The following is an 18,278-nucleotide window of genomic DNA, read 5'->3' as shown; positions in this document are numbered from 1 at the left end:
AGAGCACTGGGGGTGAGGGGAGTCTGCTTCCCCCATGGATATGCAGGGAAAGTCCCCACCAGGGGAAGGATCCCCATGGGGCAAACAGGACTCCAGGACCCAGCACCTGCCTCCCAGAGAGGGGAAGGGGGACATCACCTAGTTACCACGCTCCCTGCTACGGCCGTGCCCAGTCACTGTCCCCAGAGTGACATCGCCCAGTTACCCCCATCCTTCACAATGTCATCGCACAGCCACTGTCCCCATGGCGATGTCACCCGGTCACCCCCCTCCCTCACAACATGACATCTCAGTCACTATCTTCATGGCGATGGTCTCCTCCTCCCTGCTGTTCCAGTGCACCGTTCTGGGTCCCACCATCCCCCAGACAAACATCACACCCTGGCTGTATTCACCCCGTTGTTATCTTGTTACCATCTTCTGCACAAGGCCATGGCCCACCTATGCTAGTGGTTAGCACCTGCCTACACACGCATTGTCATTCATCCCTCACCATGGTAACAATGCCATGTTCCGGTGACGGTGACGTCATCCGGTGACCACTGTCACATCAGCTCTTGTTGTGGTAAGATCACCCGCTCCTGTGATATCAGCCCATCCCCTCCTGGTGACAGCAGCACACAGGCCCTCAAGTCCTGTGGTAACATGACCCATCTGGAGCGTGGTGGGTGCGCAGTCATCCCGCTCCCATTGCTGGGGGGAGGAGAATCCCGTGGAATTCTGGGGGACAGGGGCAGAGACTGACCCAGCCCCTGGGCACAACCCACAGACCGAGCCGCTTCCCCACCCCAAGGGGCGGTACCCACCAGAAGATTGGAGCCCTGGGCAGCCAGAGACAATCCGAGGGACATGTTCACGGCATCGGGGGGCCCTGAGAGGAGAAACACGCCAACACCAGGGTGAGAAACCTTGTCATTGGATATGTTTAGTCCTGCATATCTCTGAGTCATTTCGTACCCCCTCTCCTTTGTGCATCGCCCCCTACACACACTGGGGGGAAGTGATGGCAAAGTGTTGCATAGAAATTAGAACCCAGGAGTCCTGATTCCCAGCCTCCCCTGCTCTAACCAGCTAGACCCTACTCCCCTCCCTGACCTGGGGACGGAACCCAGGTGTCCTAGCTCCCAGACCCCCTATGCTAGCCCACTGGACCCCACAGCACAGGGTGCCCCTACTCTGGATGGGGATCTCCTGGCAGCGTCTGGAGCCTGGGTCGCACTTGTAGACTTTGCCGATTTCATTCACGTCTCCCATCTGCAGCGGGGCCCCGACAAGCAGGCTGTGGGGGAGAGAGCAGAGGGGGGCTCAGGGGATGCCCCGTCACCCCTGGATGGTGAGGCCCAGGCAGGGCAGCCCAGCCAGATGGACCTCTCGTGGGTGTATATGAGGCATGTTACTGGAGGGCTCTGAGCCTGTGTTCAGCCCTTACCCCCCAGCTCCGGCACTCCCGAACTGCACCACGCTCTGCCCGAACCCCCTGGCTGCCTCCTGGAAGGTGATGGGTCCCGCCACGTCCACGCTGAATCCACAGCTCGGTGCCAGCACTGCAGGGGTTAAACAGCCACATATTAGCTTTCCCCATTGAGAAGGGGCCGCTGGTGGGGGCTGAGGGGCCAGCCCCTCCTGGCTGTGGGACTGATTCCGAGCCCCCCGCTGTAACTCCCCTCCCCTCCCAGAGCTGGGGACAGAACCCAGGAGGCCTGAGAGCCCAGATGCTCCCATGCCCCTTCCCGAAGTTTAGGCAATGAGCTGGTGCACGCAGGGCCCCAGCTTTTCCCCACCACACCGGCTGGCAACTCACCTGTGCCCAGGTAAATGAGCAGCCGCAAGGGGTGCATCCTGGGAAGCTGGAGGTGGGCTGACTGCTGGGAGCAGTGTCTTGGGAGGTTTGAGGGCACTGTTGAGGAAGCAGCTGAGTGCCGAGGAAAGAGAATTGATATCAGTGCCTTGCAAAGGGAGAAAGAGACCCGCCCTGGGGAGGGGACAGGACTCAGCTAAACTGAGTGAGACAGACACGCCACCGGCGACACTGACAGACACGGCCACGTACAAACTGCACTGAGCCAGACAGTCGCAGGGAGAGAAAGACAGACCCACACCTACACCAAGCGCTCGGCTGCAGGAGAAAGTCATTCATGACCAGGAATACATGTACACTGAGCGACAGCTAGAAGGTTACCCCTTTGATGCTGACGTAGGCAAAGTTTTTCCACCCAGCCGGCCCCTCACCTGATCCAGCCGGGCCCCTGGCCCCCCACACGCTGGGTGAGTTGAGTGCAGGGTCTCACCTCACTTGGCCCATATGCCGCTCCTAAACCAAGTGTAATCACTTGTAAACCACTGTTGTCCCCTTATGAAAGCTCGGGGGGGGGGGAGTGGGAGGTTGGTTGGCTAGCTCCCAGTACCAAGAGAAAGGGGAGGGGTGGATGGGAAATCAGGACCCTGAGACTGACAGTCCCCAGGAACAACGGGCAGAGGCCAATGCTCCAGGTCAGCCTTATTGACGGGGGGCCAGGTTAATCAGGGAGTCAGGAGGCTCCCGTCCTCTGTGTGAGCTGGAATTGCCTGGGTCAGACAGAGTGGGGCTGAGCCAAAGCGAGAGCAGGGGCCCAAGTTGATCTGGGGAGCAGAGCTGGGCCAGAGCCGAGGGGCCAGAGACGCAGCCCAGGGAGCTGGAGGCAGAGCAGCAGCATCAGGGCTGAGGCAGAGCGGTGGGGCTGGGGCTGGAGCAGTTCGGAGCCAGGTGCAGGGAGCAGCTGGGGAGAGAGAACCTGGGCAGCCGGTCCAGCGCAGGGAAATGCCCCCCAGGCAAGGTGCCCTGCAGGCCAGACTTGGAGGGGGATCATAACCGCGATGGGGCAGGGGCGACGCTGGGCAGAAGGGTCCTGCCACCTAGAGCCTGAGGGCGTGTGGCCACTGACAGCACAAGTGTCCGACCCACGGCATCCCTGTAGCACAGCCAGGGCCTGGGCAGGAGGCCTGGGACTTGTGAGGAACAGACTGTGAACTTCCCCTACCTTCCAGAGACGCTGGTTGTGGTGTCCCCATGCCCCGGAGCGGGGTGACAGGTTTTCCTTTAACTTTTCCCATTTTCTCCTTATTTTTTTTAATTGGTTGCTGTTTAATTGATTGCTGTTTAATAAACTGTACTTGCTTTGAACTGTATGTAATGATCAGGGGGTCAGGGAAGCACCCAGTGCAGAGAGCATCCCGGAGTGGGGACACCCTTACAGGATACAGGCCCGTAGGCCTCTTGCTCTTGCATATAGTGCATAGATTGTGCCGCAGAATGGGAAGGGGTCAGGTCAACAGTAATTTCCCCCACAAGACTAAGCAAAGTTTGAATCAGACTCTCACCTCACTGAATGTTACAGGCAGCTCTCAGTATTCAGACTGAACTCCCTTCCAGCCTGGGACCAATCTCCCTAGTTCAAAGTCTTTATCTGCCAGACGGTCTTCCAGGTGTTGAGATGTCAGAGGAGCATGATCCCTTAATAAAGTGATTTTTTTTTTTTGTTACACAAATAGAGTTTAAGTCACTTGACAGCCCAGACAATGACATAGAACTTTTTCAATGACAGCATAATTTTGGTCAGTGGGAGTGTGAGGATAACTATAGTAGACATTGTGAGGTGTTCGGACATGATGATCATAGGGCCACGGATGCAACTTTTGTGAGTTTTGCAAAACTATGTCCCCTCTCCGCTCTAGTCATCAATCGCTGGAGCTAGGCTAATGCATGCCTCCACTTGCTCTCGCAACCCTCTGACCTTTCTCTAGCTCAAATGCATTTTGCAGAGCTCTTTGCACATCTGGCTCAGCTGCCCTTTGTGTGAGACGGGGAGCTGCTTATGTTTTCTTTTATCACCACAAACAGCTTTGGTCGGAGAGCACAAAGAGGAGGGAAGTGTCATGACCACAAACGCGATGCTGCGGATGTGCGGCATCCTGGGTTTGGAACTGGCCTCATGCATGCAGCAGATCTGCCTTCCTCAAGGGCAGAGGAAAGAGAAGTTTAAATATAGAGACCAGTTCTTGGTGTTTGTAAGAAACGAGCAAGAGCTGGTGCGAGATAGAGACTGATGGGGAGAGAAAATGAGGCTGCTACAAAAGGGGTACCAGATATAAACTCTGTTTATACTAGATCCAGCATCCGCTCCTGCCATGCCTCACCTCAGAGGTAGCTGCATTTCAGTACCAGGCATGGAATCCCTATGAACAGCTGGAGATCTCAGTTCTGGGTGATACATCCCTGTATGAACAGCCCCCACACCCCACACCAGAGAAGGCTGCATCTCATTGCCAGGCAAGGATCCCTGTATAAACAGTCCTCATGCCGCACCCCAGAGGTGGTAGCAACAGGTGGAAATTTTAAGGCAAAAGGTGGAGTTCAGACAAGGCCAGAGAGAGAGAGAGATGTAGAAATAGGAAAACGCAGAGTTCAGAAATTAGTGAGTCATCCTGGTTTAAAACTTCCCCTATTATAATCTGGAACCCAGCCCGGGGGCCATGCACCCCACTGCCCCCAGAGCCAAGTCAGCACAGCATGGAAGAAAGGGAAGTGGTAAAACCACAGATTGAGTTTTTTTGGAAGAGGATTAGGCTCTGTGGGCCCATCTTTCATATCCTCATGCCTGTCAACCTGCACAAGAACAAAGCACTTTCCAGGCTGTGCATTTATCCAGGGATCCCCCAGCCAGCACTGAAATGCAGCTGCCCCTGGGGTGGGGCACAGGGGCTTTTTATACAGGGATCCCTCGCCCAGTGCTGAGATGCAACTGGCTCAATTCAATAATTCTTTGTTGATACGCTAAGCTATACAATGGCTAGACTTGGCTTAAGCTAAAAGCATTTACGTATGCTAGGCTGTGGCATTTGACCCAGATAATGGGTCAATTTTCTAACTAGAAATTGAACCAAAGGGGCCTCCGGAAAAGTCCCGAGCTGTCCATTATATGAACCCTACCCTGCAAAAGTCCGTAGTCAAAATGCTGCCACAGCAAACTACAGATCTTGATAATAACAAGGTGTGTCAGCACTGTGCTAATTATGAAGCTGTCTTTCAATTATTCCTTATAAGGCTTTATTAATAATGCTTGAGTGGTGAAAAAAAAACTAATAAGGAAAGGCATCGTGTGGCTTGGATTTGGACCTATATAAGACTGGTGTTATAGGGGCAGGGGTGAGAGAGACTAGGGTGGCACCTGCGTGTGACCATCTCTGTCTCCCTCTCCCTGCATGCTTGTATTCAATAAAAGGCCTCAGACTGTTTGAACCAAACAGATGGTGTGACTCATTTTCCACAACAATTTGGGGGGCTCGTCCGGGATCAACCCTATATCATCCATGACTAGAGGACTGCAGGCCGTTTCCCTCCAAACCCAAGGAGCCATGTGAAAGGTAAGGGACCTTTTAAATCTCTATACTGGGTTTTCGTTGGAGAACTGACTGTAGGCTCTGGAATTGGGTAAGTTGCATGCTGGATCTGAACTTTATTGTCAAACAGCTCTGACACCTTCAGGTAGGCCGGAAAAGTCACAAAGGTGGCCGCCTAGGACTTAGTTTCTCTGTGTGTGTGCCAGTGGGAAAGCAAGGGTCACAGAAAGATGCCCAGAGTCCTCTGAGAAGCTGCGGCTCGTGACCAGAGGTGACTCTAAAGCAAGCTCTGTGGCCCCAATGGAGAAGGGTGGTAAAAGCCCTGGCCAAGATGGGCCGTTTCTGCATGGCTTGACCAGCAAGATGGGCCCCGTCTGAGGCAAGGAATGCTTGTCTCTATTTTTACGTCCTTGGACATCCTATGACCCTAATTCTTTTGGCCATTGCCTACATCTCGCCTGACGTAATATGAGGCACTAGCTGATGTTCTTTGCTGAAGGGGGTTGTGAGAGGGTCGTTGACATCCTCTGTGAATCTTCCTTGTATGAGTGTGTTTTCCTCAACTTCTTTCCTCTGTTTCCCCCTTTACCGCCTAAGGGTGGTCTGATGGACCGTTGACTGGTCTGACCTCCTGAAAGAGAGTTGTGAACACCCTGAGCATAAACCTTTCCTGTAAGTCCACCCTGTGTGAAAGACCCGAAAGAGGAAGGAATGGGAGGCGGTGGGTCAAAAACGATCCCCATCCCGCCAAAAGGCATGCCTGCATTTTATATGTACAAGAATTACGGTCCTAGCACTTGCAAGTGTCTGGAGAAATGGAATTGATATATCAGGGATAATCTGGACTTACAATTTCCCTTAGAGGGGAATTTTGACCTTGATAAAGTAGTACATCTTAGGCGCATGCTGTTGACTTATAAGGTGGGCCAAGGTCAATTTAATGCATATTTTAGTTGGTATGGGGAAATGGAAAAACGGCACCGAGAATCTCAGGTAAGGAGTCTTAAGGACTCAATGAGAAACTTAAAAATTCCCAAGAACACCTTAAGACCCAATTGCAAAAGGCAAATGAAAAATTAACAGTATCCCAAACCCTATCCCAGACACCTGCTGGCCAGCAAATCCCTCTCTATATCTCCCTCCCGAGAACCTCCCCATCTGCCCCTACCCTGTCGGGTCCATCGGATGATCTTATCGATCTGTTTCTGGAAACAAGACAACCTCCTGTTGCCCCACTGCCATATATGTCAGGAAATCCTGGTCTGGGGTAACAAAGTAAAGGATCAGTGACACCCTCCTTTAACCCCAACTCCCCTGCAAATAGCTCCCAGCACACGCCAGAGTACTCCTTTGACAGCCCATCCCCAGAGGCTTCCCCTTCATCACTTATTGATTCCCCGAACAACCAACGGTCCCCAGAGACTTTGACGGCCTCCCTCCTAAACACAGTTTGTCAACTAATTACTGAGGTGTCTCACATAGGAGGTGTTCTTGGTGACCTTATTGAACCAGGTGGTCGAAGGATTCTACGTAGCCAAACCCACCCATCTACATCGAATCTTAACATGCCCTTACGCCAACTCCCCGGTATAGGTGAAGAAGGTGGGGCCTTGGTGACTGTGCATGCACCTTGGTCTCCCTCGGATTTGTATACCATCACCAGTAATTTTCCAAAAATTAGGGAAGACCCTATAAATTTTCAGGAAGAGCTAAAAACTATTATAAATTGTTATAACCCCACTTGGGCAGATCTAAATCAACTCCTCCGGGGTGTCCGGCCCAAGGAGACATTAATTCGCTTCACGCGGCGGCCAGCTGGCCTAGCACTGACCCTGGCCACCAAAACCCGGAACAAATGGCCTCCTTGAGAGAACATAGGCTAAAACTGGTGGAGGCAGTCCTCTCGGGCTGCCCCCAAAGGGCGGACTGGACAAAAATTAACATTTGTAAACAAACTAAAGGAGAAGACCCTGCTGACTATTTGCAGCGCCTTCAGCAGGTCTTTGAAAGACATTCCGGCAAAAATAATGTGGACCAAGGCGTTAACCAAGCCATAGTGGCAGCCTTTGTTCAGGGACTCTTTCCCAAATTAGAAGCCCAATTAAAATTAGGCATTATAGGATGGGAAACAAAACCTCTCGATGACATCTTGGTGGCTGCCCACCATTTTTATCGCCAATCAGAAAAGAAAAAGGATGAAACCCAGCATAAATTGTTGACCCTCCAAATTCAGAACTTTCAGGGGCCTCAGAAGAATCGTCCATTCAGCAGAAAAGGGGGAAAGTCTAACCAAGGGCACCACCATTCACCTTCCCGGAGCCCACCCAATGGTGCTTGTTATTATTGCAAGCATAGGGGGCACTGGAAAAGTGAATGTCCCTTCTGCCCTGGTCAACCAGCTTGCCCTCAGGTCCCAATCTAGAGTATCCATCCCCTACCTCCCGTGACTCCCCGGTAATATTAGTATTGCCAGGAGATTAGTGGCATCATTGCTTCGCTCGTCCCCTTGGACCAGTCTGGCCCATATGTGACTTGTATTATCAATGGTATGCCTACTTCTTGGTTGGTAGACACTGGCGCATCGTGATCCACCCTTTGCGCCGGTGATTTTCCCTCTGCCCCATTACTTCTCAAATAGTGAGTGTTGTAAGTATGAGTAATACTCCCTATTCCTCATCCCATAGCTGCACCCCTCACTATCTCCATTGATCCTCTGTCTGATCAACACGCCTTCCTCCTCATCCCGTGTTCACCTGTTAATCTTCTGGGAATGGATTTGCTGTGTAAATTAGGCTGTAAAATCTATTGTACCCCTGATGGAGTATACTTAGACATTCCCAATCCCAACCACAATGAGGTTCTGGCAGTCTTACAAACCAATGTTCCAGAGGAGGTACTTGACCCCGGACCTTCCTTACTGCAGCAGGAACTGCTGGCTAATGTTCCTCCCTCCTTGTGGCCGGATCATGCCAAGGAGGTTGGGTGCATTGCTACTGCCCAACCTGTTAAAATTCATTTAAACCCAGCAAAGCCACTTCCCAGGGTTCAGCAATATCCTCTTTCTAGACAGGCTGAAGTAGGGATCCGACCAGTAATTGCATCCTTGATCCAACAGGGCGTTGTTGTCCATACATTCAGCCAGTGCAATACCCCCATCCTGCGCGTCAAGAAACCTGGCAAACAAACCTGGCATTTTGTCCAGGATCTCCACGCCATTAACGCCACTGTCCTCCCTACCTCCCCTGTCGTGCCAAATCCTGCTACTATCCTATCTCATATTCCCTCGTCTGCCACCTATTTCACTGTGGTCAACTTGTGTTCGGCTTTTTTCTCCATCCCCATCCACATCCACACCGATAGCCAATTTTTGTTTGCTTTTACCTATCAAGGCCTTCAATACACCTGGACTACACTGCCCCAAGGTTACACCGAGTCTCCCACTCTGTTCTCCCAGCTCCTTAAAAAGGACCTGGACAATATCGAATTCCCTATCAGCTCCACCCTGGTCCAGTATGTGGATGACCTGCTTCTGGCATGATCTTCTTTAGATGCTTCCCTGACCGATTCCCTTGTTCTGTTACAGGCTTTAGCCTACAAGGGCCACAAAGCATCTAAATCCAAACTTCAGCTCTATCTACCAAGGGTCCACTATCTAGGACATGGTATTTCAGCTGGAGAATGACATCTATCCTCTCCAAGGATACAGGCCTTTCTCCAGGTCTCCACACTGACTACCAGGAAGCAAATGCATGGCTTCCTGGGCATGGCCAGCTAATGTCGCCAGTGGATCCTTAGGTATGCAGCTATTGTCAAGCCCCTGCAGCAGTTAACCCTTGATAAAGTTCTCAAACCACTTCCATGGTCCCCGGAGGCAACAGAGGCTTTCCCACAGATTAAACAGGCCCTTACCAGGGCCCTGCATTGGGCTTGCCAGACAACCAGAAACCCTTTACACTTTTTGTCATGAGCGGGACGGCATTGCTTTGGGAGTCCTTACCCAGACGCATGGTGATAAGCTGTGGCGCATTGCATACTATAGTTCACCTCTCGACCCCGTGGCAGCTGGACTCCCTCCCTGCCTCCGTGCTGTGGCAGCTGCGGCTTCCCTTGTAGAAACTTCTGTCACTCTCGTCCTGGGATCCCCCTTGTGTGTTGCTGTCCCCCATGCTGTAACTGCATTACTCACAAAAAGCAAAACCCAACAACTTTACAACTCAAGACTAACAAAATATGAAATGCTGCTGTTAAATGCCTCAAATGTAATTCTCACCCGTTGTTCTGTCCTCAACCTGGCTTCTCTTCTCCCTACTTCAACAGATGGCGAACCCCATGATTGCTTCACTGTGACCACCCAACTTACTTGTCCTAGGGTTGACCTAAAGGATACCCTGCTCCAGAATCCAAATCTGCTGTTCTATGTAGACAAGTGCTGCCTCAGGAATCCTTCCGGCCAGCTTGTGGCCAGCTATGCTGTACATTCTCAATATAAAACAGTTGAAACCCACTCCCTCCCCGAAGCATGCTCGGCTCAGGTTGCAGAACCTGTCACCCTTATTCGGGCCTGCACCCTGGCCAAGGGAAAATCTGTTACCGGATACGATTCCCAATATGCTTTTGGAGTGGTCCATGACTATGGACAGCTCTGGAAATATGGGGGGTTCCTCACATCGGGAGGAAACAAAATCAGTAATGGGCCTTTTGTTGATGCTCTTCTCTCTGCCCTCCAACGTCCTTCCGCTGTGGCAATCGTAAAATGTGTTGCGCACCAGAAACCCTACAATGATGTTACCAAAGGAAATGCCTTGGCAGACCCTGCTGCCAAGCAGGCAGCCATTTCCGGGTCTCCAGCTCCCCTTTGACTTTATTTTCCTCAGTGCTCCAGCCCCCCTTGTACCTGACTCCCTCCGGGACTTAGCTCTCGTGCAAAATTCTGCCCCAGACCAGGAGAGGGACGGGCAGGGGTGGGCCGGATGCTCATTGCATCCAGATGCCTTGTGGCACTCCCCAGATGGCTGCTTGGTGGTGCCCAAGGCTCTGCTCCCCTACCTTGCCCGCGTGTCCCATGGCCAGGCACACTGGGCAAAGGGGGGATGACTGGGGGATGACTACAACCTGGGTTTGCCCCCAATTTTTCCAGTACAGCATGGCAATACTGTAATACCTGCCTCATCTGCCTAGCCCACAACAGTGGCAGGCTGATAAAAACAAAACCAGCTGCACACCCTACACCGTGGAGTCCTTTTGTCAATATCCAGATTGATTTCATCCATATGCTGAAATGTTGTTCTTATGAATATGTCCTTGTTTGCGTTTGCATGTATTCCAGATGGATTGAGGCCTAGCCGTGTGCCAAGGCTGATGCCATCACTGTGGCCAAAAGACTGTTAAAAAGACTTTATCCCTCGGTTTGGTTTACCTGTCTTTACTAATAGTGATCGGGGCATTCACTTTACAGGCCAAGTTATGCAAAACATTTGTAAGGCCCTGAACATTACCCAGTGTTTTCATTGTGCCCATCACCCCCAAAGTGCGGGGGCAGTCGAGCACAAAAACGGTGACCTGAAAAACAAAATCTCCAAGATCTATGCTGAAATCAACCTGAAATGGCCCGATGCCTTACCCCTTGCCCTCATGCACATGAGGAGCACACCCATGCGTAAACATGGCCTGTCCCCACATTAAATCCTCATGGCCCGACCCATGAGAATGCCAGTAACCCCTCCCGCATTCTCTCATCAGCTGGACCTGCAGCTAAACGACGATACTGTACTGGCATACTGTAGGAAGCTAATTCATTGTGTCAGGTCTATTCACTCACAGGCACACAGGCCCTACCAGAACCGGCTGACATTCCGTGCCACCCAGGGCCGTCCCTAGCCATTTGGGTGCCCTAGGCAGCCCCCCCACAGGCGGTCTGTTTGGGGCCCCAGGCTTCCCCCACCCCAGGGTCTTGGAGGCAGGAGCTGGGGGGCACTTTTGGGGGCCCCACAGGCCCAGAGTGGCCCAGGGGATTAGCGGGGGGCCGGGAGCAGCCCACTCTGCTTCCCTTGCCCTGGCCCCAGCTATGTCGCTTGGGGGAGGGGGGCTTGGGGGAAGGGATCCCCCCCACACACACACACACACACCAGCAGCAGCGGGAAGCGGAAGCCTCAGCCAGCTCTACTCTGCCAGCTCCCAGCCACGGCGCTCCGCTTCCTGCCGCTGGTGAGTGCGGCGGGCGTCCATTCCCCAACCTCCCCACACTCACGGGTGGCGGGAAGTGGAGCGCTGCGGCTGGGAGCTGGTGGAGTGGAGCAGGCTGGGGCCAGGTTGCTCCGCTTCCTGCCGCTGTCGGTGAGTGCGGGGTTGCTGGGGGAAGAGGTGGAATGGGTGCGGGCCGGGGTGGAGCAGGGGGAAAGGTAAGAGGTGGGTCGGAGGGAGTTGTGCGGGGCCCCACACCCCTCTAGGGACGGCCCTTCCCCTTGCAGTGAGCGCAGCCTGGGTCGTGGGACTGACCGAGGGATAGGGCTGGTCGCCGGGGCTGGTGCTGCTGCCTATGCAGCACGCAGCTGTCTACGGCACCATGAAATTTGGGGCAATTTGGTGCCCCAAATTTCATGGTGCGCTATGCAGCTGCGTATGCTGAAGGACGGTCCTGGTGCCACCCATTACAGCCTGGAGACTGGGTCCACGTTAAGGTGCACCAAAGAAAAACTTCCCTGGATCCTCACCGGAAGGGTCCCTACCAGGTCCTGCTGACCACCCATACTGCGGTCAAATGCCAGGGACTCACCAGTTGGATCCACGCCTCCGACTGCAAGAAAACTTCCCCTCCTTTGGGCCCAGACACTGCAAACCCTCGGCCGGCAACCGAGAGCCCAACCTCAGAACACTGCCCAGAGGAGCCTCGGCATTGCCTATGGAGGAAGAAATAGCACCTCGCTTCCAACAGCAAGGTCCTCGGTTCTCAAACAATTAACCTTTAACCTCCCGTGAACTGCCTTCACAGCCAGTTGAAAATCTGGCCCGCTGGTAAAGGAGCACAGGGAACATAAGGCCATAATAATGCCTTCCAAGCCCAGTGGTCAACTTAGCACCCACTGGCTCCTTTCGACCATGACTGAGCCAGCTGCCAGAATGAAAGAATGGGCCATAGTGCACAAGTGGCTTATGCCGTCTATCTGGTTCATATGTGTAACCATCTTATTGCTGTGATTGCTAAACTTGCGTGACACCATTATGTTCTTTTGGGCACACGACATCGCTAACACCCCTGCCACCCCTCCCCTAAGACCCCCAGGTAAGAATAGAAGTTGCCCTATCTGTCCGGGGAGGAACAAAAGGTTTACAAGGAGGCTGGGATAAAAACCTCTACCTCAATCTCAGCCAACAAGTGGCTCGGGCTGCCAATCTAACAAATTGCTGGATCTGTTCACATATGCCAGAACACCAGGCACAGGGAATCCCAGTGGTAGGGCTGCCTGCAGATATATCTGAATGGGGAATGACCGAACAAGCTGGTTACATGTCTATACAAGAAAAGGATCAGGGAAAAAGGGCCCCCGGGTCCCTACTATTCATTAAACGCATAAGTTATTGCCCCTGGCTTTTTGCCCCACTCTGCTCTAATTTTATCTATGCAGATACTTCAAAGGGACATTATGTAGAATCATACCCACACTGTCAACATACGCTTACCTATTTCCCTAACAGCAATCACAGCCAACTACTAGGGAACAATGTTACGGCCTCCAACTGCTCTGCACATAATAACAGTAAGTGGAGGCTGGATTATGTTTCCCGGGAAAGTGGACTATGCAAGACTTGGGAGTATTCTTTCCCCAAAATACCCCAGCTTGCACCCCAAACTCCACCCTGGCTTTGACCTCTGCCCCCTCCTATCTTTTATTTTTATCCAAATGGTGTAGGCATAACAAAACAGGTCAGAACATGACCGATTCCTTCCGTTCTAAGTGTAATGAAGGGACCAAGCTCATTCATGGTCTGTTTTGGCTCTGCGGGAAGTGGGCATACAAAACTCTGCCCTGGGACTGGAAAGGGATGTACACCCTCAGGTACCTTTTTCCAGGGTTTGAAAAAGGGACCACCTTTACCACACTCAAACCCACAACCTGGGCCTACACCGGGTAAGGCGCAGTTCCCCTAACCCCTTGATCCTACACCCTACTAAATTCCACCAAGATATCAGGGTGCTAATCCCTTGGCTGGGAGTCAGTGAATTGGAAAAGGCCGTTGTCAACATTTCTGCCACTATGGAACTAATGGGGAATGCGACAGTGGATGCTATTACCAATTTGCAGACTGAAATCCGTAGCATTTCCTGAATTTCCCTGCAGAATCCCATGGCCTTAGATCTACTCCTGGCCAGTCAGGGAGGTGTCTGTGTCTTGGTGAACTCCACCTGCTGTACCTACATGGATAAAAGCCAACAGGTAGTAAGTGATATACATACCATCCAACAGAAGGTAAAACTGTTCCATGGCATAGCAGAGGAGAAGACAATTTCAGATTGGGATTTGTGGTCCTGGCTTACAAGACGCTTGGGCTCGCTCGGACATCAAATCCTAAAAGGCCTCCTACTAATCATGACCCTCCTCACTGCTGTCTATATTATCTTTTCTTGCAGCAAGTGCCGTTGCCCCTGTGCAAATTATGAAGCTGTCTTTCCATTATTCCTCCCCCAAACCTGAAGGTGCTCTTCAGGTTTTGACCACATAGCTCCCAAGTGTTGCTAAACATTGTTTCCCACAGGTGCTTTTGCAAAGTTAGGTGTACATTTTAACACTTTGTGGATCTGTCTTGTGATCTAGCAAGCAGGCCTCCTCTGAGTTTCTAGAAAACATCTTTTTGTATCTGTGCACCATGGTTAACCTTTCGGCTTCTCCAATTAATGGGGTTATCTTCAGCTACCCCCACCTTCAATTAATTTTCTAAACCCTCCGTTTCTATGTGTAATTTGGCCAAAGGAAAAAGAGAAACCTGAAACCTCCTGCTAATAAAAGCTCTTCCATCCGTCCTGGCAATATGTCACCTTCTTGAATTATACTCTGCTTAACCACAGAAATCGCTGTACCTGTATCTTCCCACACAAGGTATTTCCTGGCCATCAGCATGTTTGGCTACTCTGGTTGTGGGTGTTCCCAACCTCACAATATATTTTAGCAACACATGCGTAGTCAAAACTTCATAACTTTCCATACAATAATAGCACATACAATCCAACAGGATATTAATGTTCAACAGATCAAAACTTTTAAAATGATACCTGACAAGGCATCCTTTGTAGGAAACATATCCTAATTATATGACACTGATGAATGTGCAGGGGGGTGCTGCTATGAGGTACAAAGTGTCACAGGATCTCACTAAACTGTGTGATTGGACAACAAAATGGCAGATGAAATTTAATGTAGATAAGTGCAAAGTAATGCACAATAGAAAACATAATCCCAGCTGTGCATACAAAATGATGAGATCTAAATTAGCTATCACCACCCAAGAAAGATCTTGATGTCATCGTGGAAAATTTTCTGAGAACATCCGCTCAATGTGCAGTGGTAGTCAAAAAGGCTAACAGAATGTTAGGAACCATTCAGAAAGAGAGCGATAATAAGAAAGAAAATATCATAATATCATGATATAAATACATGGTAAACCGGCACCTTGAACATTGCATGCAGTTCTGGTCACCTCATTTCAAAAAAGATACGTTAGAATTGGAAAAGATATAGAGAAGGGCAACAAAAATTATTAGGGGGATGGAACAGCTTCCATCTGAGGAGAGTTTTAAAAGACTGGGACTATTCAGCTTAGAAAAGAAACAATGAAGGGGGGATATGATCAAGGTCTATAAAATCATGAATGGTGTAGAGAAAGTGAATGGGGAAGTGTTATTTACTCCTTCACATAACACAAGAGCCAGGGGTCAGCTGATGAAATGAAAAGGCAGCAGGTTTAAAATAAACATAAGGAAGTATTTCTTCGCAAAACACACAGTCAAACTGTGGAACTCCTTGCCAGGGGATGTTGTGAAGCTCAAAAGTATAACTGGATTCAGAAAATAATTAGATAAGTTCATGGACTGGAAAAGGGCAAATGTAGTGCCAATCTATAAAAAAGGGAAATAAGCACAACCCTGGGAATTACAGACCAGTCATCTTAACTTCAGTACCCAGAAAGATAATGGAGCAAATAATTAAAAAATCAATTTGCAGACACCTAGAAGATAATAAGGTGATAAGTAACAGTCAGCATGGATTTGTCAAGAACAGATCATGTCAAACAAACCTGATAGCTTCCTTTGACAGGGTAACAAGCCTTGTGGATAGTGGGGAAGAAGTAGATGTGGTATATCTTGACTTTAGTAAGGCTTTTGATATTGTCTCACATTACCTTCTCATAAACAAACTAGGGATATACAGCCTAGATGGAACAACTATAAGGTGGGTGAAAAACTGGTTGGAAAACAGTTCCCAGAGTGTAGTTATCAGTGGTTCACAGTCATGCTGGAAGGGAATAATGAGTGGGGTCCCGCAGGGATCAGTTCTGGGTCTGGTTCTGTTCAATATCTTCATCAGTGATTTAGATAATGGCATACAGAGTACATTTATAAAGCTTGCGGATGATACCAAGCTGGGAGGGGTTGCAAGTGCTTTGGAGGATAGGATTAAAATTCAAAATTATCTCCACAAATGGAAGAAATGGTCTAAAGTAAATAGGACGAAATTCAGTAAGGACTTATGCAAATTACTCCACTTAAGAAGGAACAATCAGTTGTACGCATACAAATTGGGAAATTACTGCCTTGGAAGGAGTACTACAGAAAGGGATCTGGGGGTCATAGTGGATCACAAGATAAATATAAGTCAATTGCGTAATACTTTTGCAAAAAATATGAACATCATTCTTGGTTATATTAGCAGGAGTGTTGTAAGCAAGACACAAGAAGTAATTCTTCCACTGTACTCTGTGCAGATTGGGCCTCAGATGGAGTATTGTGTTCAGTTCTGGGCACCACATTTCAGAAAAGATGTGGACAAATTGGAGAAAGTCCAGAGAAGAGCAACAAAAATTATTAAAGGTCTAGAGAACATGACCTATCAGGGAAGATTGAAAAAAAATGGGTTTGTTTAGTCTGGAAAAGAGAAGACAGAGGGGACATGCTAACAGTTTTCAAGTACATAAACGGTTGTTACAAGGAGGAGGGAGAAAAACTGTTCTTCTTAACCTCTGAGGACAGGACAAGAAGCAATGGGCTTAAATTGCAGCAAGGGCTGTTTTGGTTGGACATTAGGAAAAACTTCCTGTCAGGATAGTTAAGCACTGGAATAAATTGCCTAGGGAGGTTGTGGAATCTCCATCACTGGGGATTTTTAAGAGCAGGTTGGACAAACACCTGTCAGGGATGGTCTAGGTAATACTTAATCCTGCCTTGAGTGCAGGGGCCTAGACTAGATGAACTCTCGAGGTCCCTTCCAGTCCTATGATTCCATGATGTGTAAGAGTCCATGGCTGTTTCTCCCTGCCAGTCTTGGAGAAAGGCCCCCCTCACTGTCCCGTTGCTAGAAAGGCAGTGTGAAAAAGGAGAAATTAGCTTTCTCTGGCACTCAAGCCCTCTGAGCTGGGCTGGGCAGTAATCAGTCTCTGGGACTCAATCCCTCAGGCAGGGGGAGCCCCAAACAGTCTAGGGCTCTGGCCCTCAAGCAGGACAGAGCAGTCAATAATCTGGGAGCCCAGGCCCCCGGGCAAGGCAGGGCACCAAAATGTCTAAGGTCTCTGGCCCTCAGGCAGGGCAGAGCAGTAATCAGTCTAGGAGTTTTGACGTCTTGACTCTGGCAGGCAGCAGATAAATGCAGGCCTCCTGGCTTAAGGTGGGCAGGCAGCCACCCCAGGGGTAGGATTGCCAGCAGGGGGTTACGGGGACTTGGGCCCACCCTACTCCACCGGGTCCCAGCCCTGGGCCCTGACAGTGGGGGAGTGTTCCACTATGGGGTCAGTAGGGAATCCAGCCACAATACGCTGACCTGGGATCAGGCAGCAACGCAGCTGGACTACAGTCAGCTGTTGCTGGGCTACTTCCTCCCTTCCCCTTGGGGTGTACTTGGATCCCGGGGCCATCCTCCATTTCACTGGGATATCCAGCCAACAGTAGTCCCAGCAGCTCCTTGGTGTCTGGAGTGGCTGGCAGCTCTGGAAGCTCGGGCGAGTCCTCAGTGCAACAGAGATCCTCCTCAGTGACCTCCGACAGCCGCGGGGGAGAAGTATCTGTCTCCCTCAGGAGCTCCAGCCCAAATGAGCTGCAGGGCCTGACTTTTGTACTTCTTGCCCCACCCCCATGCTTCCGGCAGGGCGGGGGTGGCCTTCCTGGCTCTGCTCACTCAGGAGAAGATGGTGGTTCCTCCCTGTCAGTCTTGGAGGGAAGCCATGCCCCCTTGCTACATTATGATTCTATGGAGGATAAGTCCATCCATGGCTATTAGCCAAGATGGTCAAGGATGCAGCCCCATGCTCTGGGTGTCCCTTAGCCTCTGACTGCCCGACGCTGGGACTGGACGACGGGGGATGGATCACTTGATAATTGCCCTGTTCTGTTCATTCCCTCTGAAGAATCTGGCATTGGCCACTGCTGGAAGACAGGACACTGGGCGAGAGGCACCATGGGTCTGACCCAGTCTGGCGGTTCTTCTGTTCTTACGCTGTTTAGTCCATGTCAAAAAATAATAAACATACAGCTGGTTGATTGAAAAGCGCTAACGCCCCCACGCTTTGGAGCAGGGGCTTGGAGAAAGGGAGGTGAGGTGGCCCTTGTGGCTTTTGCCATTCCCGTGAAAATCCACCTAAATTCGGCCCAGTTATAAGCATCGACTGCATTTATGTCTGTTCAGGCTCTGTGCTGCCCATCT

At 50.7% G+C, this 18,278-nt stretch overlaps 1 protein-coding gene and 1 long non-coding RNA gene across 4 annotated transcripts in view; one reads left to right on the top strand and one right to left on the bottom strand.

The window, feature by feature from the left end:
* The window catches only part of LOC140912355 (integrin alpha-D), a 33,193-nt gene extending 15,600 nt beyond the window's left edge, over nt 1–17,593 (bottom strand). Inside the window, exons 1-5 of one of the 3 annotated variants that reach the window (XM_073346615.2) lie at nt 17,400–17,593; nt 13,667–13,786; nt 1,802–1,912; nt 1,430–1,544; nt 807–871 (exon numbers count right to left, since the gene is read on the bottom strand). In XM_073346615.2, the coding sequence (XP_073202716.2) occupies nt 807–871; nt 1,430–1,544; nt 1,802–1,912; nt 13,667–13,720 (345 nt within the window). In that variant the 5' untranslated portion in view covers nt 13,721–13,786; nt 17,400–17,593. Of the gene's footprint in view, nt 1–806; nt 872–1,175; nt 1,280–1,429; nt 1,545–1,801; nt 1,955–13,666; nt 13,787–17,399 lie in introns of those variants that run through there. The other 2 variants (XM_073346614.2, XM_073346616.2) reach the window with 2 other exon arrangements.
* On the top strand, nt 638–10,748 carry LOC140912360 (uncharacterized). Its single transcript, XR_012159276.1, has 3 exons — nt 638–899; nt 5,259–5,400; nt 9,694–10,748. It is a non-coding gene; the product is annotated as an uncharacterized LOC140912360 (long non-coding RNA).
* Nucleotides 17,594–18,278: the final 685 nt, after the last annotated feature.

This window comes from Lepidochelys kempii, chromosome 6 (assembly GCF_965140285.1).
Source record: "Lepidochelys kempii isolate rLepKem1 chromosome 6, rLepKem1.hap1, whole genome shotgun sequence".
Lineage (NCBI taxonomy): Eukaryota > Metazoa > Chordata > Testudines > Cheloniidae > Lepidochelys > Lepidochelys kempii.
This window is presented reverse-complemented; position numbering and strand designations above follow the sequence as displayed.